This window comes from Mus pahari, chromosome 4 (assembly GCF_900095145.1).
Source record: "Mus pahari chromosome 4, PAHARI_EIJ_v1.1, whole genome shotgun sequence".
NCBI lineage: Eukaryota > Metazoa > Chordata > Mammalia > Rodentia > Muridae > Mus > Mus pahari.
In genome coordinates, this window is record NC_034593.1 from 47,784,890 (window position 1) to 47,810,843 (window position 25,954).

The 25,954-nt window shown below is 41.6% G+C and overlaps 2 protein-coding genes across 11 annotated transcripts in view; one reads left to right on the forward strand and one right to left on the reverse strand.

Moving 5' to 3' along the window:
- Supt20h (SPT20 homolog, SAGA complex component) overlaps positions 1–19,279 on the forward strand; it is a 36,318-nt gene extending 17,039 nt beyond the window's left edge. For 5 of the 10 annotated variants that reach the window (XM_029537387.1, XM_029537386.1, XM_029537389.1 and 2 more), the window contains 14 exons: positions 679–750; positions 2,431–2,588; positions 3,502–3,528; positions 4,046–4,078; positions 5,165–5,273; positions 5,614–5,713; positions 5,988–6,143; positions 7,799–8,105; positions 8,700–8,863; positions 11,269–11,324; positions 13,386–13,505; positions 16,456–16,561; positions 18,088–18,191; positions 18,851–19,279. In XM_029537387.1, coding sequence (XP_029393247.1) covers positions 679–750; positions 2,431–2,588; positions 3,502–3,528; positions 4,046–4,078; positions 5,165–5,273; positions 5,614–5,713; positions 5,988–6,143; positions 7,799–8,105; positions 8,700–8,863; positions 11,269–11,324; positions 13,386–13,505; positions 16,456–16,561; positions 18,088–18,191; positions 18,851–18,988 — 1,650 coding nt within the window. In that variant the 3' untranslated portion in view covers positions 18,989–19,279. Of the gene's footprint in view, positions 1–678; positions 751–2,430; positions 2,589–3,501; positions 3,529–4,045; positions 4,079–5,164; positions 5,274–5,613; positions 5,714–5,987; positions 6,144–7,098; positions 8,106–8,699; positions 8,864–11,268; positions 11,325–13,385; positions 13,506–16,455; positions 16,562–18,087; positions 18,192–18,850 lie in introns of those variants that run through there. The other 5 variants (XM_029537393.1, XM_029537394.1, XM_029537391.1 and 2 more) reach the window with 4 other exon arrangements.
- Positions 19,207–25,796, reverse strand: Exosc8 (exosome component 8). Its single transcript, XM_021196474.2, has 11 exons — positions 25,456–25,796; positions 24,781–24,817; positions 24,587–24,650; positions 24,182–24,255; positions 23,177–23,222; positions 22,665–22,770; positions 22,533–22,578; positions 21,640–21,736; positions 20,287–20,407; positions 19,723–19,829; positions 19,207–19,415 (listed from the first exon to the last, which is right to left on the reverse strand). Exons 1-11 carry the CDS (start codon positions 25,614–25,616, stop codon positions 19,300–19,302), a joined length of 975 nt encoding a protein of 324 aa, XP_021052133.2. The 5' UTR covers positions 25,617–25,796; the 3' UTR covers positions 19,207–19,299.
- Between the last annotated feature and the right edge of the window lie 158 nt (positions 25,797–25,954).

The following is a 25,954-nucleotide window of genomic DNA, read 5'->3' on the forward strand; positions in this document are numbered from 1 at the left end:
GTGTGTGTGTGTGTACACGTGTACGCGTGCGTGTGTGTGTGTGTGTGCGCGCGCGCGTGTGTGTGTACGCGTGCGTGCGTGTGCACGCGTGCGTGCGTGTGCGTGTGTGTGCGCGCGTGCGTGTGTGTACACGTGCACGCGTGCATGTGCAGACTATAACACATGTGGAAAACCAGAGGACACCATTGAGGGGTGAGTCTTTGCTTCTACCACGTTACTCCTGGGCTGCAGACTCAGATCGTCAAGTTTCAGTGGCAAGAACCTTTACCTGCTAAGCAATCTTGCCAGTTTACTTAATTCTTTATGATAGTTGTTTCAAAAATTATTTACTATTTCAAGAATGCTTTTTGTAACAGTTCTAACAGTTCTTGCTGTTTTAATAGTTAAAACACAAAGCCAGAGACATCTATAGACTATGTATACAGGTCAAGAAAGAAAGCCATATTATCTTCTTGTTGCATATGTGGCCCCCAGGCAGCTCTTAACCACTTAATCATCTGCAGTCCCACATACTACACTTAATTAAACATATCAGAAGGGTTTAAAACTTCTTAACTACAAGTGCTTGGTGATACTGCTGGTTGAAACCCTTGTGCCCACATTGTTTCTGTGAATTGTGCAGGTTCTTGTCTTTGTTCCAATACTGATTATATTTTATTCAACGTCTTCATTGTTTAGGTGGAAAAATATGCTAAAGTGGAGAAATCCATCAAATCTGATGACTCACAGCCAACAATGTGGCCAGCTCATGTAAGTAATCAATCCCAGTCTCTGACTAATGATCCAGTTGCCTGTGTAAGTTTTTGTTTGGAGACAGTGTCTCTTTTGGCCCAAACTGGCCTCAAACTTGCAGTGTAGTCAAGGCTGACATCAGACATACTGATCCTCTTGCTTTCACTGCCCGGGTGCCAGATGTGCCTCTTCTGTATTGTAAAGTATGTTGTTTATAAGCTGGGTTCTGAAGTTATTAAACAGAAAACAACTTTTTTTTTTTTAAATCATTTTTTAAGCTTTTTTTTAAAGATTTATTTATTTATTATATGTAAGTACACTGTAGCTGTCTTCAGACACTCCAGAAGAGGGTGTCAGATCTTGTTACGGATGGTTGTGAGCCACCATGTGGTTGCTGGGATTCGAACTCCTGACCTTTGGAAGAGCAGTCTGGTGCTCTTACCCAGTGAGCCATCTCACCAGCCCCAGAAAACAACTTTTAATGTATGTGTTTTTTAAAAAGTGCATTTGGAGACTTGTGGGCTTCAGGAAAATATAATTAACCCTGAGAGTGTTTTTCACTTTACAGAGAAGTTTTAATATAACACTACCTTTTTATGTGGGGCATTGAAGCCCATGCCTGTAATCTCAGCTCTTGGAGGCAGGGGCAGGAAGCTCTCAACTTGAAGGCCAGACTCTTTCAGAAAACTAGTGCAGTGTTGTGTTCTGCCTACTTGTTGGTGGGCCTCACCTTTCTTGTTTCAAATTAGTGTATTCTTGTAAAGATGTGCTTGTGGTCCTGTGTGACTGAGGCTTGCCTGGAACTTTGCTGTCCTTACAGCTGCTCTCTCACTTGTTGCCATTCTGCTGCCTCTGCCTCCTGAGTACTGGGATTACAGGCATATGCCACAGTGCCTGGCTTAAAGACAGCTCTGAACGGAAATGATCTGATGCTCTCATTGTAATAGTTTCTTAAAGGGGAGAAATTGGAATAACATTTTGGATGGACTCTGAGCACAAGATAATAAGATTTATAGACATCTTTAGGATGTTTGGCCTATGACAAAAATATTTTACTTTCAAACCTTATATTCAGATTGTTAAATATTACAGTTGTATGTGCAATTAATGAAGCTCTGTGAGTGTCTCTGGCTTGAAGAGATACAGCATTGGAACACTTAGCATAAAGGACTATAAAGAAAGGGTTCTGTGATCTATAGTTCCCTCTGAGGGCTTGGGTTGTTAAATTCCTTAACATTTATTTATTTATTTGTTTATTACTTGTAAGACAGGGTCTTATGATATAGTTCTAGCTGGCCTGGAACTCACTGTGTAGACCAGGCTGGTCTTGAAAGAGATCAGCCTGCCTCTGCCTCTCAAGTGCTGGAGTTAATGACACATGCCAACACACCTGACCAATTCATTTACCTGTAATGTGGGAATGGCCACACCAGCCATGGGTTTTGTTTGACAGTTGGATGAGATACTACTTGTTAAAATGTTCAGTAAATTTTTTTATACTTTTCATTGTGCATAGAAATGTATAACACTTTCCTAATAAATGACTCAATAACATGCACAATCTACATGGCCTTAAACATTCCTTCAGTGCCATGTATATACCAGACAGAAGTTAATTTTTATTTTATTATTTGTTGTTGTTGTTGGTAAGTGTTGCTGCTTGAGAAGAAATTACTTGGGATTCTCGGTTCTTTTCAGGATGTAAAAGACGATTATGTATTTGAATGTGAAGGTGGTAATCAGTATCAGAAAACAAAGCTGACCATCTTGCAGTCTCTTGGTGATCCGCTTTACTATGGTAAAATACAGCCGTGGAAAGCAGATGAAGAAAATGACAGCCAAATGTCTCCATCCCAGTGAGTCCTGATGGGTATATGTAATAGGCAGGGCCATCCTGAACCTATTTAGAGCTACCAAGGAGCTGCTTGCTAGCTAATGAATACATTTCCCTCTGAGGAGTTGGTACTTGATATAGTACTATGTGTTTTGACAGTGGATGTAAGGTTGAATGCAGTTGCCAAGGTCTCTAAGTTACTTAGAATTAGTTTTTAAAGTGCAGATAATTATATTCAGGATAGTCTTGGGATTTTGTTGTTGGTATATTTATATTACTGGCAATTTATGTAGTTGATTTTCTAAATGGTACATCATAATTATCAGTTGGTTTGGGAGTAACTGGGGAATGTAGGCAGGGTCTGTGAATCCCTAGTTAGTCTGGAACGTGTTATGGAGACGAGGCTGGTCTCAGCTCCCTGAGATCAGCCTGCCTTTGTCTTTGCCTTCTGAGGGCTGGGGTAATTTTGATTGTATGGTTACTTTGGATTTTTTTTATTTTTTATTTTTTTAACAAATCACGAAATGAAAAAAAAAAAAGGTAGAGTTCAGTTGTATGTCAAATTATTGTTAAAACCTTTACCAAAATTTGTGAAGAATGGTGGGTTTTAGAGTTGCTTCACCCATAGCTAGGTAAGTCAGCGCAAAGAACTAGCAGCAATTCGTGGGTTAACAGCTGACAGCTGGTTTGATTATGCGTACATGTTTCTGAAGTTCTCCCCTCACTCACCCTTGTGGATGTGCCAGCATGGCCACAGTATAAGGGCACAGGAGCTGTTCATGGCCATGGACTGCATGGGGAGACAGCTGATGCCCCTGCCGTTATTCTGCAGGGTCTGCACTCTAACACGTTCTTCCATGGTCAGAACCTGAGAGCTATGAAGCTTAAGTTGGGCTTTCCTTAACTGAGTGCTTCTCTTTCATTTTGTATTTCAGCTCCTCTGCTGATGACCATTCAAACTGGTAATTAAAAAATAAGATTCACTTGTTTTAGTATGTTAAGTTATAATGTCAAAATTTTCAAAGCTTTCTTTTTTTAATATTTCTTAGAAAAGATTTTTGTTTCAGTTGGCAATAAGCTTTCATCTTGTCTAAAATAAGTTTAAGAATGACTTCCAGAATTGAATTAAGTGAATGAAAAGCCACAGGCCTCTCAGTAGTTGAGTAATTTCACTAGAGGGACAATGATTGTAAACTTGTTTAGTGGTTCTTGGTAATTTTATTCTAGATTGTGTAAATTACAAATAAACATTAAAATAAATTTCTCCTAAAGTAAACCAGCCAAACTGATTATTTTATGATGAATGTACAACTTGAGCATTCTCATGTTTAATTAAAATTTTAATGTAATGATACATTGGTAGATTTTTAAATGAATTTGTAATATATTGCTGTGACTAAGTGTGAAAGACTTTAAAGAGTAACTCAAGCTGTTTTTAGACACTCTAGCCTGAGACTTGTCTTTCTTGGTACGTTTTAGGTTTGTCATTGGTTCAAAGACTGACGCAGAGAGGTAAAGTGCATTTGCTTCTTTAGTTTTGGCTAGAGTGGGTGTGAATCTGTATTTTTGTAGGGGAGAATATTCTATATTTGAGTCACAGATGTTGATTTTACTACATATTTAACTGGATATTCCATCATCATTACTCTTGGGTTAAATCACTTAATAAAATCTCTGAGGTACATTTTCTTGATATTTTAATGAGAATTAATAAAGACTGTATAAAAGAGTTTGTTTTAGGTACGAATACTTAGGTATGTGAGACATGATTTTAAGAAGGAAGTTTATAATCCAAGTCTAAGGGAAAAGAAATGAGACATTTTGTTGTCTGTTTATTGGTTTAATTATATTGTAATCAAGGATGACTTTCTAATTTCTATATTAGAAATAAGATCTTAAAAGTATACTTTTAGGTGCATTCATTTATCATAGTTAGCAGAAAGGATTTAAACATTACCTTGTCATTGGAAAGACCAGAGTATGCTTCTTTTCATGACATTCATTTAGTGTGTGTGCTTGTGTTGTCCCTCACAGTTGGGTGGCATGTGGGAGTTGGTTTTCCCTCCACCGCAGGGGTTCAGGGGAGTATACCTAGGTTGTCAGGTTTGGAGGCCTTCTCCACAGCACAGAACACACTTTTTTTTTTTTTTTTTTTGGTTTTTCGAGACAGGGTTTCTCTGTATAGCCTTGGCTGTCCTGGAACTCACTTTGTAGTCCAGGCTGGCCTCGAAATCAGAAATCCGCCTGCCTCTGGGTGCTGGGATTAAAGGCATGCGCCACCACGCCCGGCTCAGAACACACTTTTTAAGGCAGGGTTTCCTCAAGTCGCTCAGTCTAGTCTTGGTCTCTTGACCAGGCTGTCTGCCCTTCTGTTGTGGAACAGTTGGCCCGTGCTATGTGGCTGATGAGAATTCATCTTGTGGCTCTAGGTTTAGGTCTTGGAACTTGTGGTTGGCAGTTAGGGGCACTTGTCATGTTGTGATTTTTCTGTTAAGTTTGGTGGGACTTCTTTTCCTATAATAGCATTACTTATTTCCTGTATGATTTGTGTCTAAGACAAATTTGGCCAAGCCTTACCTATTTTTTCTACCATTTTAGGGTAGTTAATCAGTACCAGGAGTTGGTCCAGAATGAAGCCAAATGCCCAGTGAAGATGTCACACAGCAGTAGTGGTTCAGCCGGTCTCAGTCCAGGGGAGGAGGCTGAAGTACGTTGACACAGTTCCTACCTTGTACCCATTGTTTGTCCAGGAGTCGGGAAGAGCACAGCAGTTGTAATCTGGCTTTCATCACTTTTAGCTTTTTACTATTCTAAATGTTTAAAGCTTCCAATGTCCTCAAGGATAGCTGCAGGTCGTTATTCCTGTTGAAGGTTGGCTGAGAAGGCTGGCAAGGTTCCTTCACTTTCTGCCCTTCCCCGGGACTCACCTCGCTGCAGACGCTGCAGTCTGTGCGTGTCTGATTCTGAGTACAGTTAGCAATCTCAGGTAGGAATTATAATGATATTAATTCTTCTTAACAGTTGTGTTTAATGTCACTTTTCAACAGGCGGAGACCTCGTCCATTCAGTCTTCGGTTTTGGGAAAGGGAGTAAAACATCGACCCCCACCCATCAAACTTCCCTCAAGTTCAGGAAATAGTTCCTCAGGTACTAGCGAAATCCTCATCTCTGACCTAATAGTCATTGTTTTCTTAAAATGGTACTCGTTCTTACTGTCATAATTCACAGAATTGTGACTTATGAATAGGGAAAAGACTTAAGTTTGCCTGTGTATTCATGACTGTGTGTCTATGTGTATACCTTTGCTCCTGGAGGTAGAAGATTTGGGTGGGTTGTGAGATCTGAGCTCTGGTCTGTATGATTGCTCTTGTATTGACTGCACCATCTCTCCAGCCCTGGGGAATAACCTGTATTCTTCCAGGTAACTATTTCACAGCACAGCAAGCCAGCAGCTTCCTTAAATCTCCAACTCCTCCTCCATCATCTAAACCGAGCCTTTCTCGGAAGTCATCTGTGGATCTCAGTCAAGTTAGCATGCTTTCTCCTGCTGCCCTGTCACCTGCCAGCTCATCCCAGAGTGAGTCATGATTTAAACTCTTGCTCAAATTTTCCTACGTTTTTGCATTGGTGTTTCTTGAGGCAGCTTTTATTCAATCTGTGAATAGTGAAATTTGAATGTACTGTGTACCCAAAATGTATAAGTTGCATGAAACTCCAAGTAGACTTCTTGTTGGCTGTATGTATTTCGTGTTTACTGTAATTGTATTTGCTTTTTCTGTATCTGTGTATGCACTTTGTGTATACCTTTCTTTTAGGCTTGTTGCCTAAACATCTTAAAAACTTACCTGGCAATAAGATTGCAAAATATTATTTACAGTGCACCCTAGGATCTTTTTTTCTTACTACATAAACTGTGGCTAATACTAAAAAGAAAATGTGAGAATGAATTATTGAAGGTACTTTCTATATCTTTGTATGTGTAAGACACCAGCTGGTTCCAAGGTTACATGCAATAAATGGAAAGTAGTATTTGAGAGCATGCCTACACTGCTGTAAGCGATCATTAAATGTGATAATCGGAACATAGGAAAATAGAAGTCTCATTTCTGGATTCCCTTTTTTAACAGCAAGTGAAGACATAGGAATAATAGATTAAATTTGGGATAATCTCTTCAAATGAATATCTGAATAAGTTAGGTACTAATTTGGGGGTATTCCAGTTTTTTAGCTTTTTTCTTTCTTCTTTTTTTTTTCTTTTTTTTTGCTTGGTGGCTAGTGTGGGCTGTCAGTGTACTGCACAGTGCTAAGATGGTCCTAGATATTAACATCTGCATCCCGATAGCTCAAAAGGTGTAATTTTTCTGCCTTCTTGTTTTGCACAAAGAAAAATAAATAAATTTTCTGAAAGTCTTCTTGACACTTCTCATGTTGTGGGTATGGATTGTGGTGATCTGCTACACACAGTTGTTGTGTTAAGTCAGGGTGGAGTGACAGCTTCTGGACATTCACATCTCTCTCCTTTCTTTCTGCAGGACATGAAAGCTAAAAAGGAAACACCTCAAGAGCTTTTGCTTTACTTTTTTGGTTTCATTTTTAAAAAATTTTTAAGTTGATAAAACTGTGCATACTTCATTCACAACAGATTTTCTATACATTCAACATTTAAACAGAAGTACACAGTTACTGTTAAAGATGCAGTATTATCTATAAAGCACCTGCTTTCTTCTTTGTAAATTTCTTTGTCGGGCTAAACTTGATATGTTGGGAATTAAACATGTATATCTCAGTGCCAGAACTGATAGTTGTGAACTTACTAAATATGTTGACAGTTTATCGCTGACAGTTAAACTAAAATAAGCAGTATTTTTTTTAAAGAAGTCTTAAATTAGTGAAATCACAAGTAACAAAAACTTAACTGAAATTCATTCTCAGCTTTGTAGGCAAAAGAGCATGTAGGAGACTAACTTTTTATTGGGTGTTGTGGTAGAGTGTAAGTGTATTTCCACTGTTAACTGTGATCCGAGTGGGGTTTCTAGGTGATATACTGCATCCTTAATTGTAATTGGGTGTAGCAACACTCATGGATCGTGTAGAGAGTTAACACTTTCAGTTAACTGCTTTTTAAAATATTGGAACAAATTTGTCAGTGCTAAGTAAGATTCCATTAACCTTATTTTAAAAGGACCAGCCATTTATAACAAACTAGCAATTTTTATTTTTCTCAATGAGCAGGATCTGGAACTCCTAAGCCATCTACTCCTACACCAACCCCTTCATCGGCCCCTCACCCTCCTGACGCTCAGAACTCAGCTCCTAGTACCCCTTCAGCCACCCCATCTCCCCAAGATTCAGGCTTCACCCCTCAGCCCACTTTGTTAACTCAGTTTGCTCAGCAGCAAAGGGCTCTGAGCCAGGCAATGCCTGTGACAACCATTCCTCTTTCTACCATGGTAACATCCATAACAACAGGAAGCACGCTCTCCCCGGTCATGGCAGACTCTGCTGGGCTTAACTCCGTCAGTGTAGTGAGCTCTGCTGGGTAAGTTGACAATGTTAACGACAGTTTTATTTGTGAGATGAAGATATATTGCTTCTTATACTGAAAGGTAGTTTTTGATATGGTTAGGAGCTGCTTCATATGAATGATAGAGTTTTAGTAACAAATTTATTACCTGTACAAAGATGTACTTCCCAGTTGGCCAGATTTTGTCATTTGCCTGTTACAGTCTTTAAATCACTTGGGCAGAACTTTGCTTCTCTCTATTCTGAAGTATCTAAGGATGTGCTCAGTACTTAAGCCAGCTTTTCATACTTCAGCAGTAAGATAAAACTTGGCCTAGAAAATGAAAAGTTAAAAAGATGATTGTATTTATTTTGGGGTGTGTGCCACAGTATATGTAGAGGTCAGTGGGTGACTTGCATGTTTCAGGTTTTTTTCCTTCTACCATCTGCATGTTCAGGCTTAGTGGCAAGTGCCTCCTGAGCCATTATCTCACCTGCCCTAGGAGTTAATGTTTAATTCAGAAGTGATGGAACTTGTTTTATAGCCTCTTGTTGTTGTTTTTAATCTGAAGAATTTGTGAGGCTGGTATTTGTTGTCACTGTGTGTAACGCTCTTTCCCTTCCCCTGCAGTGGAGCCCAGGCTCTGAAGAGTGGCTCAAACTCCATGCTGGGCTGTGACACTGGGGCCATACCTCCTGCAGGGAAAAGCCTGTGCAGTGGCCTTCTGCCATCAGGAGGTCTCGTAGCAGACACACTGCCCAGTGCCAGCACCCTACAGGCGGCTCCTCAAGCAGGTTAGAATAAATAAAGTCCATGGGAATGGCTTTGATTCCTCTTGTTTTAGTAGCTGGTCTCACCCTTGCTCGGTGCTTAAGGTGACGACCTTCAGCTGATCCTCCTGCTTCTACCTCGCTGGGACGCTGGTACGACTAGTGTGTGTCCCCATACCCAGCCATAAAAGCCGTTACTTAAGGACATTGCTAAAAGCATTAAGTGTTGCTTCATATAAAGTTTTATTTCTTAGATACTTGAAAAGCCTTTTGTAGTTGTGGTATCAGATAACCACCTGGCAAATAGCTTCTAGGGAGAAATCTGTTAAATCTATAAGTCTATACACATTATGTCTTCTGCTTGGGAATAATAAGTAATGAAATTACTTTTAGTTACCTTATTCTTGTCTATATAGTAATACTCAAGAGAAAACAGTGCAAATATATATTCTACTGGAAGCAATACAGCATGGCAGCCAAAAGCCTCGATTCTTAGTTTTGTAATCTTTGGAAGTTGCTTTTTTCCATCATTTCCCCCAGAAATAAAGTAGTGATAGTAATAATAATTTGTCTAATGGGAGAATGAATATAGGTCAGTGAAATATTCACCCCGTAGCAGGGCCAAGAGGAGCATTCCGTGTTGCTAGTCTTTGTAGTAGTAGCAGGTCTTTGGTAATTATTACCATGTGGCTAAAATCAGAGGGAACAGGAGTGCCCACTATGATGCCTACAATAATAACTGTGTTGTAATGCCTGGGATCAATTGCTTTTCTTACCCTTTTCAGTTATGGAAAACCTAGAATGTATAATGTAAAATGTTATTTTGTAATTCTAGTTGTGCCTATTTTAATGAGAAGGGGTCATAAAAATTAAAGTCACATCATGAATTTTAGATGCTTAGATTTACATGAAAGGAACCTCCTGGTACCAGGTTTTCTGGACTCCCTTGCTGTTCTTAGAGAATTTCTTAATCTACCCCAGTCTCAGTCTCATCTGCATGACATTACATGGTCCTTTGGAGAAAGGGGAAGTCTACCAGTGCCTTTGTTCAGATGGACAGCCTCTTAACAGAGGTCGTGCTCCTTTGTAAGCTCTGCCTCAGTGAGACACTAAGTGGATGCTAGGACCTGAAACACAGTTGTACAGCAGTGAAATCTCAAGCCATTTCTCCCCAGGGACACACCTGAGGGTTTTCTCAGGGTTTTTTTTGTTTTGTTTTGTTTTGTTTTTTCTCTTTTTCTTTTTTTTTTTTTTTTTTTTTTTTTTTCTTCATGACAGGGTTTGTGTAGCTCTGGCTGTCCTGGAACTCACTCTGTAGACCAGGCTGGCCTCGATCTCAGAAATCTGCCTCTGCCTCCCAAGTGCTGGGATTAAAGGCGTGCGCCACCACTGCCTGGCTCCTGCTCAGTTTCTTGTACAAGCCTTGGATGGCATCACAATCAAATTTTTCTACATCTCTTCTGTAAATAGCACCAAACAGAAGACTACATATGTAACATGTTTTTGTTTATGAGATTTTCCATTTCTTCCTTCCAAATCTGGTGGTGACAGGCACAAGACACTTTACTAGATAAGTTTTAATCTGTATCCAGACTGATGTAGACAAAAATTTCACATACTTTTTTGAAGAGGCCAGGTGGGGGCTTTTGAGACAGGGTCTGTCTTAGTAGTTCTGGCTGCTTTAGAACTCTCATCAGGCTGGCCTTGAACTCAGAGATCCACCTCCGTTGTCTCCTCTGGACTAGGATGAAAGGCTTGCACCACCACAGTGGCTAATTTGCACCTACTTTGAGATCAAGGTCAACAAACTGTAGCTGTTTGGCCTGCCAATAGTGGTTTTGTACTTGTGTATGTGTGAACAGAGGTGGCTCAAGGTCAGAGTCCAGACAGCCTCTAGGCAATCAACAGTCCTTCACCACTTGGGTCCTGGGGTTGCACTTAGGTCACTCCTTTGTCAAGTGCTGTCACCTGCAGTTTGGTTTTCTTTAAATTCAGAATTAATAGGTCATTATATCCTAAGGGTGATTCTTACCTTATACGCACACCCAAAAGGGTGTGTTCTTTTGACCTTTTGGTGATTGGTATTTGTATGCAAAGTTTAGCATTTTTTTGTGTGTGTAGCTGAGGAATGTAAGCAACTGACAGTTACTGTGTTTGCACAGTACTGGTAGTTTTGTTACCATCGTGGTGTATACATAATTCTAGGTGACTTCTTTCGATAGTCAGAGAAGTAAAGAAGTCTTTAAAATGTGGAATATAGTTTATATGTAATGCCTCACATCTTATAATACAGTTTCAATATTGACAATAAAATTATGTGTAAATTAGTCATTTGGAGAAAGGACAGTAATGTGTTTTCACACGTTGAAGTATAAATTTTCATCTATAATATTTTCAGTTCCATTATAACCATTAGTTTTATTTAACAGGTATCCCATTTGGTTTAAAAAATACTTCAAGTCTCAGGCCTTTAAATCTACTCCAGGTAAACATGAAACAATGCTTTTGATTGAAATTTTTATATTTTGAGTTTTAAAAAACAATGTATATTTATACATGTCAGCTTTTGAAATTTATCTGGAATCTTCTAAGGGTATATATAGTGCTACCTTTATGTAGTTATGTGCAAAATAATAATAATAAAGGGAATAATAATAATAATGTATTCTATTGATGAGGCTTTCATTGTCTTTACTCCCTGCTGTGCTGCCTGGTCAAGAGCTAGCTGCCCCAAAGGGAGTTCCTGGAAAGGCACCTGCCTACAAAAGTGACAGCAGGAACACTTGCAGACATGTATCCTATTGGCTCACCATGGGTTTTTGTGCTTGAGGGCTTCAAAATGTGTGAATGCATTCTTTTCTCCAACGATGATTATGCTTTCTTAATACAGTGACAGATGACTGCTTTTCATTCTGTAAATGTTTGTTGGGTCTAATATATACCTGAGGATGAGGCCTTGCCTTTTTTACATTACTCTGTCACCATACCCAGAAAGCAACAGAAAATGAGCCTGCTTCCCATGGGTAAGGTTGAAGGCCTAGCAGAGAGAGGAGAGAACTAAATAGACGCGCTGGGTCCCATGCTAGCTCTTTATTTGCTGGGCCCGCCACCTGCTCCTTGTTACTTACCCACATCCCCTTCTTTATATGTAATCCTTTTAGTTAGCATATAAAATAATGGGTCTCACTGTGACATTTTAACACGAGTTCTTCTCCATACTCACACTCATCCCTCTCCCTCTTCCTTACCTGTTGCTTCCATGCAGGTCCTCTTTGCTCCTCCACATTGTGCCCCGTCTACTTTGAGCGTGTTGCTCAACTATCTAAAGTGTGAACTCTATGTACTATTAGATGTTTGCTGGTTCTTTTGCACTTTTCTGCTGTTACTCTCAACTCGTTTTATCCTCTTCTCCAAGGTCCCTTTAAGCTAGTAATTTGGAAAATGGATAGTTGTCTACAGAGAACTTAAAAGGTAGACCCAAAGATAAAGATCTAATGATAATGCAGAGCTGTGGGTTATTAGGAAATAGCAATACCTGGCAGATGAGCAAACTTCATATCCAGTCGTAACTGACTGAGAAGTCTACTATGAACTACAACTTTCTGTACCTGGTATAAATAGCCATCACTGTTAATGTGCACACAGCCAGAGATGGCACTGCTTTAATCAGAATTAATTTCCTTCATGTTGTGTTAACCTGCACCTTAAGAAGTCTTTTGTGACAGAGATAACAAGAAATGAGGACAAAGCCATCTTGTCTACTAGTAAAGAAGGAAGTCCTGAACGTGGACAATGTCAGCTTTAGTGGATTTGGTTTTCTTAACCAAAGGATTGCTGTTTTTACATTTAACTTGAATTCAGTCTCCACAGTCAAGGCTCTTTGTTATCATCCCTAGGATTTCCTGCCCTGTTTTATTAAGGGGTCATTGTAGGGCTATTGGCAAGACTGGAACAAACTTAAGGGCTGGGTTGTCTTACATACATTTCTGAATTGTACCCTTTTAACTTTTGAGACAGGGACAGCTTGTGAAGTTCAGGTTGGCTTTGAACGCTGCCTTCTCTTGCCTCAGCCTGCCAAGTGCTAGGCACACTGTACCACAGAGTGTCCTTATGCCCTGTTAGTTTGTTCGTTCATAGCACATGCCGTGATTGTTTGTGCTGATCCATGAGAAGTGAGAAATGTTTAATACTAAGCTGTAAATTTGGATAGCTAACTATTAACTTGAATCAGGAAGATTTATATTTGAAAATATACACCAAAAAGCAGTAGGACTTCAAAATATTGTCTGGGTGTAGCCTGATGCAGGGCAGGCAGCTTGCTTTGTTTTGCTTCTGTGTGGAAGTGCCAGACAGGCTGCTGCTGATGATCCAGCAGCTGCTAGCTTCCATTGTCACGCCTGCCTTCTCTTGCTGGCTTCATCTCTTCCTTCAGAACCTAAGAGTGCCTGACTCCTAGTAAATTATCCATGAATGTTTTTAAGGAAATGTAAATACTTCACATGAAAACAATGGAAAGGCAGCTAATTCTTGTTTAAATTCTGAATAGCTTCCTGGTGGTTCACTCATTTTTAACACCCAGCAGCAACAGCAGCAGCCGCAGCTCTCTCACTTTATACAACCACCTCAGCAGCCTGCAGCTTCAGGTTCCCAACAGCCAGAGGAGCAGGTATGGGATTCTTTGTGTGTGTGTGTTCGTTCACTATAGAACTTAGAACTTTTCATATTTCTGCTGTTTTAATTTGTTGGAAGAAATAGTTTCAGAGTTGTTTCTCTTTTATCAACATCAGTAGCTGCCAGTTATTCTAATTATAGCTGTTTTGAATGGAAGTGTCCATCTTGCCGAGTGTCACACAACCAGTGAATGGCAGTCACAGGTGACCCCACCTCTCAGTGTCTTTTCTGACCAGCTTATTATCTTCTGCTTGTAGAAATGGATTGCTGTTGTAATAGATCTGTCTGCATTGTTGGGAAGTATCGGGCAGTGGGAACAGATAACAGCAGATACTGCAGACTGTCAGTCAGGATGTAATTAAATAGGAACAGCAGTAAATTGAAGTCTGGAGAGAAAGGGAGAAGTGTGCCTGGACTTTGAATATGCTGTAGAATCGTTTGGGGAACTAAGTATACTTATTCCTGGGTCCCACTTTGAGTGTCTCAGCTGAAGCTGAAAACTCCCCAGCCACCCTCTTACCTAGCACTCCTTCAGGTCTTCAGTGGATGAAACTCATCCTCTAGTAGGTTTCTCAGAGAAGACATGTTGAAAACTTTTCCTATGTACTTAGCACACTAAGGGCTTTGCTTTGCTGATAAGAGGTCTAGTTGTCTTACACTTTTTAAAAACAAATGTTGCTGGTTTTCTTTCTGTCCATGTGTGGGTGACGGTGATGGTCAGAGGACTGGTGGAAAGAGGTGGTTACCTTCTTCCACTCTTGGGTGCTGGGGTCAATCTTGGGGACAAGTGCCTTCACTGGATGGAAGTTTACCGTTGGAGGTTTTTGTTGTTACTGTTGTTTTTGAGGCAAGCTCTTACTCTGTATTGCAACATAACTTGGAACTCAGCAGTCATTCTGCCCCAGCACCTAGCTGAACCTGCCAGCTGTTTGCCCATTTAAGTTTGCATTTTAGTAGTATTGAATACATTCACATCATTGCACAAAGAATATTTTATCTTGCAAAATTTTGTTTGTTTTGTTTTGTTTGAGACAGGGTTTCCTCTGTATAATAGCTCTGGCTGTGCTAGAACTCACTCTGTAGATTAGGCTGCCCCAGCACCTAGCTGAACCTGCCAGCTGTTTGCCCATTTAAGTTTGCATTTTAGTAGTATTGAATACATTCACATCATTGCACAAAGAATATTTTATCTTGCAAAATTTTGTTTTGTTTTGTTTGAGACAGGGTTTCCTCTGTATAATAGCTCTGGCTGTGCTAGAACTCACTCTGTAGACTAGGCTGCCTCAAACTCAGAGATCCACCTGCCTCTGTCCACCCAACCCCCTTAGTTCTGGTAAGGCATGCACCACCACCCAGCTAACTTGAAACTTTATAAAGAGCTGATAACTTCCTCAGCCCAAACACTGGCAGCCACCATAGTGTGTTTCTGATCTCAATCATCCTGAGTGCACCATGTGGGGAGGCCAGTTCTTAATCTCTTATTGTGACACCAGACAGATCATTTTTTGGATATGTGAACAGAACTTGTTGGGACTCAGAAATTCTCTTCCTTTCTGGAGACACCATACTGTTTGTTCTTCACTGTCCTGCTGCCTTGTGTGGCATCCTCACCGGCAGTGTGGACCAGGACACAGACTGTCCAGACTGGCACTGATGGCTTGCTGACTTCTGCTGTTGGGCTTTTGTTATTTGTCTTGCTGTTTCTTGTGGTAGGGATCGGACTCAGGGCCTCCTGCAGGTTGGCATGTGGCTCTACCACTGCACTTCCTGTTTCAGCCAGTTTTGTTTTGAGTAGCTGCTGTCCAAGTCTCCCTGGCTGATGGAGAAGGACAGCTTTTCTGCATTTCTTTGAAAACTCAGTATATCCAAATCCTTGGCCTATTTTTTTTTCTAAAGTTGTTTATTTCTGTGTTGTTCAGTTGAAGACATATGTACATACTCGATCTGAGAAATTCCCAATAATTCCTCCTGCTTTGTGTTACTCTTGGCTCTGGTCATGTCCTGTGCAGTTTTGTACATTCTGCTCATACATGTTTACATCCTGCTCATACATGTTTACTCTCTCTTACTGTACTTTTGGCTTCATATTGGAGAAATGATTGCCAAGTCAAACTAACAAACCCTTTCTCCTTTAATTTCCTCTGCAGTGTTGTCTTTCTTATAATTTATTAAGATGCTTTCTTTGACTTTATATGATATTGAGAGAGCTGACAAGAGTCTATCTTGTTGAAATACTTTTATGTGTATGGGTGTTTTGCTTGCATGTGTATATCTGTGCACCATGTACTTGCATTGTACACGTGGAGGCCAAAGAGGATGTTGTGTCCCCTGGAACTGGAGTAAGAAATGGCTGAGTCTCCATGTGGGTACTAGAAGAACAGCCAGTGCTCTTAACTGTCTCTCCAGCCTGAATAATTTTAACTCTTATAATCCTATTTATTTAGTTGTTTTGCCGAAGGCCCTGAAGTTAAGTTTATCTTTAAGTTGTCTTACAAACCGTGTGTGTGTGTGTGTGTGTGTGTGTGTGTGTGTGTGTGTGTGTGTGTTTTGTTTTGTTTTGCTTACCATGTAGCTCACGGTAGCTTCATAGTCCTGCATTAGATCCAAGCACTGAGATTGCCACATGAGCCACAGGCCCAATAATTTCCAGATTATTGAGTTGAGTAATTCTAATTCACTTTTCTGTGTGTGTGTGTGCATTTTCAGTTTGTTTATTTTACAATAGCACTGCTTTGGAGGTGATGCAGGGGTTTTGATTTTAGGGTTTGTTTTTTGGTTATTGTTCATTCTGAAGACTGGATTTCATATTCAGTACTTTCTTAGTTCTTGCTACGTCTACACTGCTGTTAACTTTTCCTTGTACATGAAAGAAAAGCTGGCCTTTCACTGGCTCAGAAAAAGGTTTGCCCTTTGTGTCCAAGCCATTTGCTTTTTTCCCCCCTCAGGGTTGTGAACAAGGGTTAACTACTCAAGAACAGGCCTTAACCGCTCAGCAAGCTGCTGTTCTCAACCTCACTGGAGTAGGAGGCTTTACCCAGTCACAGGCAGCCGGTAAGCATCCTCCTGACTTCCTGTTGAGATCTCATTGATTGTGTAAATTATTTACCTTCCCTCCTTGCATGCAGTAATCAGAAGAAAACTGAAGTATTTAATCTGTTAAGTATTTTTAATAGTTGGCCAAGAGTTTTTTCCTTTAAAAATTTGGCAGTTGATTACAAAAGCTCGGACTCACGTGCATGTTTTCTTTACAATGGTTAGCTGGCAAAGGTTTACATATTTTTCTCAGTTTCTAGAAAGCTGACAAGGCAGTTTCCATTGCTTGTAAGTGGTTAATTCTGTTTTCTTAATTACCTAAGACCACATTTTCCTAGATTGCAATTTTTTTTTTCTTTTTTTGGTAGTCCTGGCTGTCCTGGAACTCACTCTGTAGACCAGGCTGGCCTTGAACTCAGAAATCTGCCTGCCTCTGCCTCCCAAGTGCTGGGATTAAAGGCGTGCACCACCACCGCCTGGTCTAGATTGCATAATTTTTCTGTTTGTAGTTATATGACTTAAATCTTCATAATTAGCAAAACTTCTATGAGCTACTTGTTATAAAAATGAAACTAACTTGACTGCTCCCACTTTCAGTAGGAAACAATAAACCAAAAGCAATATTGTATTGAATTGAATTCATATTTGAATAAGCCATGTGATAGAATTTTATATATAAAAAAAAAAAACCAAAGCTATAATGGAATTTGAGAATCAGTCAGTGAACTGTCTGTGTGCTGACTGTGCCTTTAGATTTCTATAACTTGGTTTCCAAATTTACATGTCCCTTAGTAGGAGGTATCAGCATCTTTGTTTTGAAAAGAATTCTTACTAGAGTTGTATAGTTTAGAACTAGTGAACTTCCAAATGCAGATTTATAAGGAATGTACCTTTGTCACACAGGTTACAATTAAACCAGCCATCTATGATTTGTAAAAAAGAATTGTAGACAGATGTTGAGAATGTGTGAGGTTTCAGAAAAACTGAGTCACATAAGCCAGGTCTTCAGCCTTTTGCCTGCATTGAGGATGTAGAGTGATTGGGTGGACCTGTCAGCTGCTCATTCCAGTTCACCTCTGCTGGCTCACTGGAAGTTGTATTTTAAAAAACTTACCACTTTATGCCATGTAAGGGTGGCTTCTTGACCAAGACCAGTGTCAAGTTCCATGGCAATGAAAGGATGCTGTGGAGGGAGGCAGAGTGTAGCTAAGGTGCTAGAGTACTTCAGCACTACAGAGTGCTGGATACAGCTGAAGAAAGAAAATCAGGACTTCATGGTCAACCTCTTCTACATAGTGAGTGTGAGGCCAGCCTGGGATGAGACTGTCAACAACAAAAATAGACGACAGAATACAGTACCTTAACTTGTGAACTCCCTTCCCTCTGTTCGGCTAGAATGTCCAGGAATCAATGATATCCTTAATTAGTAGGAGACTAGATTTATTCTGAAAGCTTTGAGATTTGATACTTTAATTGTACTGCTTCTAGTGTTTTTGTGTTGTCCTTTTCTAGCTTTGGTCACCTTTCCCCTTCTCCCTCTGTAGTGTTGTCTCAGCTTGGCTCTGCCGAGAACAGACCTGAGCAAAGCCTTCCTCAGCAGAGGCTCCAGCTCTCCTCCGCCTTTCAGCAGCAGCAGCAGCAGCTACAAGTAATCCAGCAGCTTCACTCTGGCTAATTAAGACACTGAGCTCCAAAAGTACTGTACACTGCCTTTCTGTAGGGCTACTTTCCTGTCTGATAAGGCTGAAGCAATTGGTCAGTAACTTAAGTCAATTTTATTTAGATGTCTGACATGTTAAATGCCAGTCAGCTTGGAGCACTGAGTGTATAACAATTATATTTTAAATCCTTTTTAAGGTCTTGGTGGCACATTCCAACATCCTTTTAATGTGCATTGTACTTTGAGAGTTTTAAGTGCCAAGTATTAATTTTATAATTCCATACTGTGGAAGTATTCCTGTTAGTAAATGTCATACATGTTTAGAACAATGTTCCTACTATTTTAGGAAAGTATGTCAGCATACTGTCATCAACTTATGAGTGTTGGTTTTATTTTGCTATGAATTACTGTACAACAAAATGGTAACTGAAGTTGCTGCATTACTGCAGTATGGACTGCCAGGGCTAAGTAACAGATAATGTAATGCTTTCAGGCCCTCAGCAGGCTCCTGCACTGTCCTGGTTTAGGGCAGTCCCCTTGATTACCCCACCTTCTTCTCTGGCTGTTTTCATCACTTCTGGGGAAGCATCTTGCCACACCCGTGCGTTTGGCATAACATGATCTCTTTTTTCCCCTCCCTTTTGCAGCAGTTGCGATTCTTGCAGCACCAAATGGCTATGGCAGCAGCAGCCGCACAAACAGCCCAGCTACACCGCCACCGGCACACAGGCAGCCAGTCAAAGAGTAAAATGAAGAGAGGCATGCCAACTACTCCAAAATTCTGAGCAATTTCTTTCTTTCTTTTTTACAAACACAAGACCATTGAATGAAAAGAATTGTATTTCTACTTCATTTTCACAAGATGTCAGTATTTTGCTTTGATATGTGTGCACACTTTATACAGAAGCACAACCCTGTGATTCTTACATGGAAACATGGCTAAATGTTTTCCTGTACATACCAACTGCAGAAATAACGTAAGAAGGACTAGAAATATGTTTCAAAGAATGTAATTAGGTATTTATTTAGTATAAAAAGCCTGTGCACAGTGTAACAAATACAATTTTTACAGCTGTTTTGCAATCGTGGTGTCTGTTCATTTGTGTTTCATGCTCTGAATTACTTCATCCAGTAGCTTGCTCACTTCTTTGTGTCTAGTTACTGCTCGACTCATACAGTCCTGAAGTTTAGCTCCAGTCAGCCCACTCCCACCTGAAAAATCAGCCAGTGTTTGGTATTTTCATCATTTTGTGAAAACTGAAAATCATGACAAATGGTTTTTGTTTGTTTTAAAGTCAAACATCATCTAAATTGCTGTGGTCTCAAGATTTGCAGGTTAGTTTTATTAGGAAGACCTACAAAGGACAGATAGGTCCTTATTTTAAGAATGATGCACAACACTTAAAATAACAAAGAAGCCCATAAACTTTTATTAGCTAAACAGCCAAACACCCCGCACTGTACTAGACACCGCACCTCCTCCCCACCAGTGTCTCAAAGCTGCAGTGGGAGCACATACCTGGCTTATGAAGACAGCACAGCTTGCCATTCTCGTCTGTGACTATGGTTAAGGCTCCTGTTGATAGGTGTTCCTCTTCTCCAGTAGGATCCACTATCAGTAAAGTGCTACGTTCAAAAAGGGTGTGGGGGGAAGTAGGCATCAACTCTAGGAACAGACTAATTCAAGCAGTTCTAAAAGACACGCCTGCTTCAGCCTGGGTCTGTTAGAGCTAACTGAGGACTGGAGGAAGCCAGAGCAGCAGCACCCACAGCCCAGCCCTTGTAAACACCTCGCTCTTCAGCTTGGGAACAAAACATCGTACGTTCCTCAGCAAGTACTGAAGGCAGTTTCAGAAGACTAGCTCAGCAGTGGAGCATGTGCCTGGTGTGAACAGGCCCATACGTTCCCCTTACTGCCAGGAAATAGGCATAAGGAAACCTAGGGGAAAGTAAGTGAACACAACTGGTCCTATACATCAGGATGCCTCTGCAAGTGGAAGGTCTGAACAAAGGCCTCAGCTCAAATCATCACAAAAACAAGGCCTTCACTTAGAACCCAGAATGTTACATTTGGTTAACTTACTCATCAAACACAGCAAAGGAAGTAGCAACTGGGTTTGTTCTAACATTCAGATAACTTTTCTTCTTTAAATTAACTTCAGCTAAAGCAGTCTCTTCGTTTATAGTGACCTCAGGCAGCTGCACTAGAGAAAGGTAAGCAGACATGTAAGTGGGTCTGGTGTGTAGCTTGGTTTCTGTGCTTTCTTAACTTTACCTCCCTCCATTAGCTTCTCCATAAGTCATTGATTGCTTTGACAGGATCTCACTATAGTCCATCTGGTTAGAAACTCACTCTGGGGTAACAGTCCTGTGCTCCTCACCTACTATTAATAGAGTTTTGTGTAAGTGTGTCATAACAATTGATGTGGATATGGACGAGGAAAACTGCTTTTCAGAACATCTTATGATCCAGCCAAGCTGACTTTTTTCCTTTATTTTCCCTAAGACATGCATTCTCTGTGTCATCCTGGGCTGTCCTGGAACTCTGGAATTCCATCTGTAGACCAAGCTGCCTCAAACTCAGAAATCTTCCTGCCTCTGCCTCCTGAGTGCTGGGATTAAAGGTGTGCAGACTTGAAGTATCTCCTATTTCATTTTCTAACACTCATTTAGTCATCCACACTTGTAAAGTGCTGCTCTTTGGCACTGTTTTGTTTACAGAGGAAGCAAACTGGACTGAGTTTTAATTAGGACTACATGAATTCACTGTTAACTACATCTTCCTTTCTGAATTAGCTGGATGTTTTCTCGAGAGGACCCTGTTGGTAGTCTTAACTAAAACTGCCATCCTTCTCTCCTCCTGTGTAGTGATTACAAGCATGCACAGCCATGCCTGGCTTAATTGTATTATCAACTCAGCAATCTAGAATGACCTGGAATATACACAAGTGCAATTCTAAGACATTATCAAGTAAGTACCTGGGCCCTTACTAGGAAGCATCACTATCAGAAGTGGTATTTATGGTGGGTCTGCACGAGCCGCCTGAGTTAAAATGAGAATCCTCTATCCAAGTCAGTGGATTCTGGGAAGGACTGTTGCCCCAGTGACTACTGGTGGAGAGATCAAAGCAATTCTAAAAGGCTATAGAACTAAAAATGTAAAACTTGGAAGTACACTTTTAAAAAAACTCTGTAGAGTTGACTAACTTAGCATAACCTGGGCAAGGTGGTTCATACTTAAAATATTACCAGCATTTGGGAGGCTGAGGCAGAAGGAACAAGAGTTCAAGGCCGCCCTGGGCTGTAGCATACGCTTTCTCACAAACCAAAAATCATGTGAATGAATAACCAAATCTCCAGAAAAATCTTTAAAAGGTTTGACCAGCTAGACTCTGACTGTATTAGCAGGAAAATTATCTTTATTAAGATTGCTTACCATTTTTTAAAGCTGCTAACAAAGCAAACGTGCAGGCATCCAAAATGTTCCCATCGTAGTCTAGACAAATAAGGTCACAGTATAGAACCCAAGCAAGCTAAAATAATTGACAGAAGAAATTAGACCTGATAATAGCACAGTGCTTTTTCCTCAGTCCTAAGAATTACAGAACCATTGGCTAGAAAAAACAAGATGGACTTGAAAGCCTAAGATCTTTTTTTTCCCTTAAACTTTTATAAAGTAGAAGTCAAAGTAGTCAGGTTAGGAAAGCTGGGCTTTGACTAACTGACAAGAGACAACCCTGTCTACTCCCCTAAATAGAGCTGTAGGTACAAAGAGGAAGCTTTATTCTTGCTGCTATGTTAGCAAATGAAAGGGCTACTGTGATATGTGCTCTCTACTGTGTAATGAAGATTTTATAGTAATAGCACTATAAAATCCACAAGGGAAACCAATGTATGGACATACTATGTACTATCCATAAATATCAGTTTAAGCAAAACCTGATAAAGGGATAAAAGCATTTTTTTTCTTAATTAGAAAGTGTGTGTGTGTGTGTGTGTGTGTGTGTGTGTGTGTGTGTAAACTTAGCTTAAAAGTTAGCTTCCTCGACAGGTAATGTTACTTGTTGACATGACATGACGGCATACGCTTGTCTGTAATCCCGGAATTTGGTAGGATAGGGAAGGAAGAGGGAAAGAGCAGCCTGGGAACACAGTGTGACTCTATCTCACTAAACTAAATAAAACCCAGTTTAGACAAATACAGAGTAAAATGAACTTACAGAATTCATTCTGAACTCTAAAATGTCAGGGTTTAAGGTTGATTACTCCCCACTACCCGGTTACGCCACAGAGCCACTTCAGAGTTCATAAAAGCTCAGTCTTTCTTACCTTGCCTGGAGAAATGCATAAGTCCTCTTTCTTAATTATCTGTGAGCTTGATTTAATGATAAAGAGCACAGTAAATGTGAAGGCAAAACACATGATAATGAATGGTGGTCAAACTTATAGTAACAGTCTTACTTCTCAATGACATCTGCAATGAACTGGCTGGTTACTTGAGCCTCTTCCCCAGGAGGTCCAGTCCGAAACCTCGATGAACACAACGGTGGTAGATCCACATTAGGGACTGAAAGAAACACTGCAGCTGTGAACTGAATTTTAGCTCTGACAGCGTGGTTACTAGAAAAGGGACTGCTCCCCAGCACGAAACACTGTGACTGGCCATGGGTCACATCTTCTGCTCACATCCAACTATTAAAGTTTTAAATGGTGTTTCCCACCTTATGCAAAAGATAATAAGGGCAACTAAATATGTAAATAAAACCTGTCCATACAGGGTTGGCAAAGTGAAGTTCATGGGGTGTTCCCTCTCCATTATCTTCTGATAAGCAGAAAGCTTTGTTGGGGGTTGGGGGCGCTATTCTATTTTTGAACGTTGGGAATTGCTATCCACCTCAATTACCAGGTCTTCACGCAAGAGGTATCTTTCTATTACTTAGAATTCGTTAACATTATAAGACCATTTAACTCACCGACATATCCTTTATCAGGGGCATCTACTGGTGGTGCTGCAAATTCCTACAAACGCAAACAATATATTCCAGTGAGAGAAGCCACTCAGCACGATGACATTCTAGTCATTCAGAGGCTGTACCAAAGACCGCTTCAGCCAATTAACCTATGCTTAGCATCCACAGTACTTGGGGACTTATGGCAGGGGCCCTAAGGATGCTGGCACTGCCTTCCTAGTGGCTCCCAGGGAGGTTAAAGGGCAGTGTAATCAAACAGTGCTGTTCATCAATGAGGACCAGTGGGATTATGCCCACCCTATGACTTGTTCAGCAGCCAAAGTCTGAATTTAATCCCCAAGTGACACTAACATGACCAGGCTGGGGAGCCAGTAGTGGCCAGAAGTGAAGAATATAGCAATAACAGCCCAGTGCAGCTATAGATCCACACAAGAGACTGCAAGAGCTGGGGAAAGTTACTTATCTTTCAAGTTCCTCTGCTGACACAGGGACAGATAAGCAGTAGCTGCCTACTCCTGAGGGCCCGTGAGACAGTGCCATTAAGTGCCAGGTATAAACCCGGCAAGCAGTATGTGCTCTGATGGTTATCACTCAGCTTGACCACAGACCTACGCGAGGAAAGCTGCTCGGTGTGACATGAGAAAGCACAGGTTGTCATTAGACTCTGCCTGCCTTCTACTTAAAGACAGATTGTTAACTGTAGGGCACCTAAAAAGGTCAGCAGACAGTTACTATTCCTACGACCGGCAAAAGCTATCAATGGCTGAAAAGTAGCACAGTAACAGTCTTAATTTCAAAACCAATATTGCCGAAATCGTAAGGTATGACGAGCTGAGGATTCATTCAATTATTTGCCTTATAAAGCACAAAATGATGCTCACATGTTAAAAAAAAACTAAACAAAATCCTGGGGAATATCATTCCAAATACCAGCCCCTGATCAAGTACAACCTCACAAGCATGCAGTTGATTTGGAATTCAGACGTTACAGACATACAGGAAACCTACTGCTTTAACTCCACAAATGACTGTGGTATTCCCCAGCTTCACCAGAGCAGAGCCATCCGCCGTACTGATTGAACCTGGAAAGGTAAGCTTGGTATTTATAAAAACAAAAATTTATAAAGAAAATAAATGCCACAAAGTTTCCTACAAAGTACTTTAAATCTCTTCATTTGCCTCTGAAACTTCTGACAGGTTCAGGTCAGTGACTTGAAAATGATATTACTACTTAACGTTTTTCATTTTTTTCTTCTGTCTCCCAATTTGAACTGATGTTTAGATCAACTACAAGGTTGGTGTGATGATAAAAATCTCTTAACATCACCCAATGCCTTAGACATAGTAGAGCTGGCTGAAAAACTACGCGACACCAAGGATGTCCCACCCAACCAAAAGGAAGTTTATCTTCACCTATGTTGACAGTTGTGGTTCTGAATTCACCAAGTTCTCTTCCATCAGGACGGCAGTTTTCCTTCTAAATGTTTATAAGGAAACAGATGATATATGTATTTCACGTATGCAGCAGAAAACACAAGCCTCATTCATTTAAATGAACTGCAGCATGGTGTTTTTTTTACCCACAGCTCAAAATCACCTTCACTCACCAGAAATCTCCTGTAATACTCCAGCGGTTCCACAGTTCTGAAACAATGTTTAAAGTGTGTCTTAAGTCAGTGCGTCCTAAAGCATAAACCCTAGAGAACTAGAGAACTAGAGAGAGTGTGGAGTCTGGGGCGTCAATCTCGGGCGATTGAAACTTATAAGAAAAGCCACTCAGCAGCAACCAGTTTTCAGCGGTGACCTTAACTGTGCCATAGTCAGGAGGAACAGAGGCCCTTGGCGCACCCAGAAGAGGGGCAACCAGGGTGTCAGTCACATCATCACTCGTGCTCTGAAGCAGGGACCTTAGCGTGACTTCACGCCGGAAACCGCACTCGCCAGCATCCACAACTTAACCACGGAAGAGCGTATTTTACAGTCACGGGGGCTACGTTTGGCCTCCTCGTCTACACGCGGCCACGAGTTTGCGGGCTGCACGCGTGGGCGGCTTCGGGTTTAACCAGAGCGCGTCCAAAGCTTTCCCAGTCCCTTCCCAAGGCGGCCCCGCTCGGCTAAGAGGTCCCGGCCGTCCTGGATGCCCTGTCCCTCAGCACCTCGGATGGGCAGAGCCCTCCCGCGGTCCCCACGAGTCCTCGGGGGAGTGTCCCCCGCCCGCCACCGCGCACCACACCCGCACCCGCACCCGCACCCGGGCCTTCTTTGCGCGCGCCATCACTCACTTGAACCCAGCCGCCATTCTTCCTGCCCGCGCTGCGCCTGCGCGGCCCTCCGCGCCTGCGCCCTCCGGTCGCCAGGCGTGCATCCAGCCCGGGGCACTTCGGCGGGATCCTGGGTTAGAGAAATGCAGCGGGGAGCTGCTGTGTTCCTGCGCCCGGGGCATTAACACCAGCTCCGGTCACCCCGAGCGTCCCACGGGCCCGCGCGCTCGTGCACGAACACGCTCCCACACACTCGCAGGCGCGCGAGATGGAAAGGGGGTGACCCTAAAACCCTCCACGGCGCCGGGCATCCTTAGATGGCTGCGCTGCCCGGCGCGCGGCTGAAGCCAGTGCACAGGTCCAAGGGCTTTGACTGGTCGCACTCGGCGACCGGCCTGCGGTCCTCGGCGGAGCCGCGCGGGGGCGCTGCGGGGGAGGCCCTCGGCTTTCCTGCCTTGGCGGGGCGCGGCCAGGCGGGGGCGCTGCGGGCGGCGGGCGCGGGCCAGGCCGGCCTCTCCTG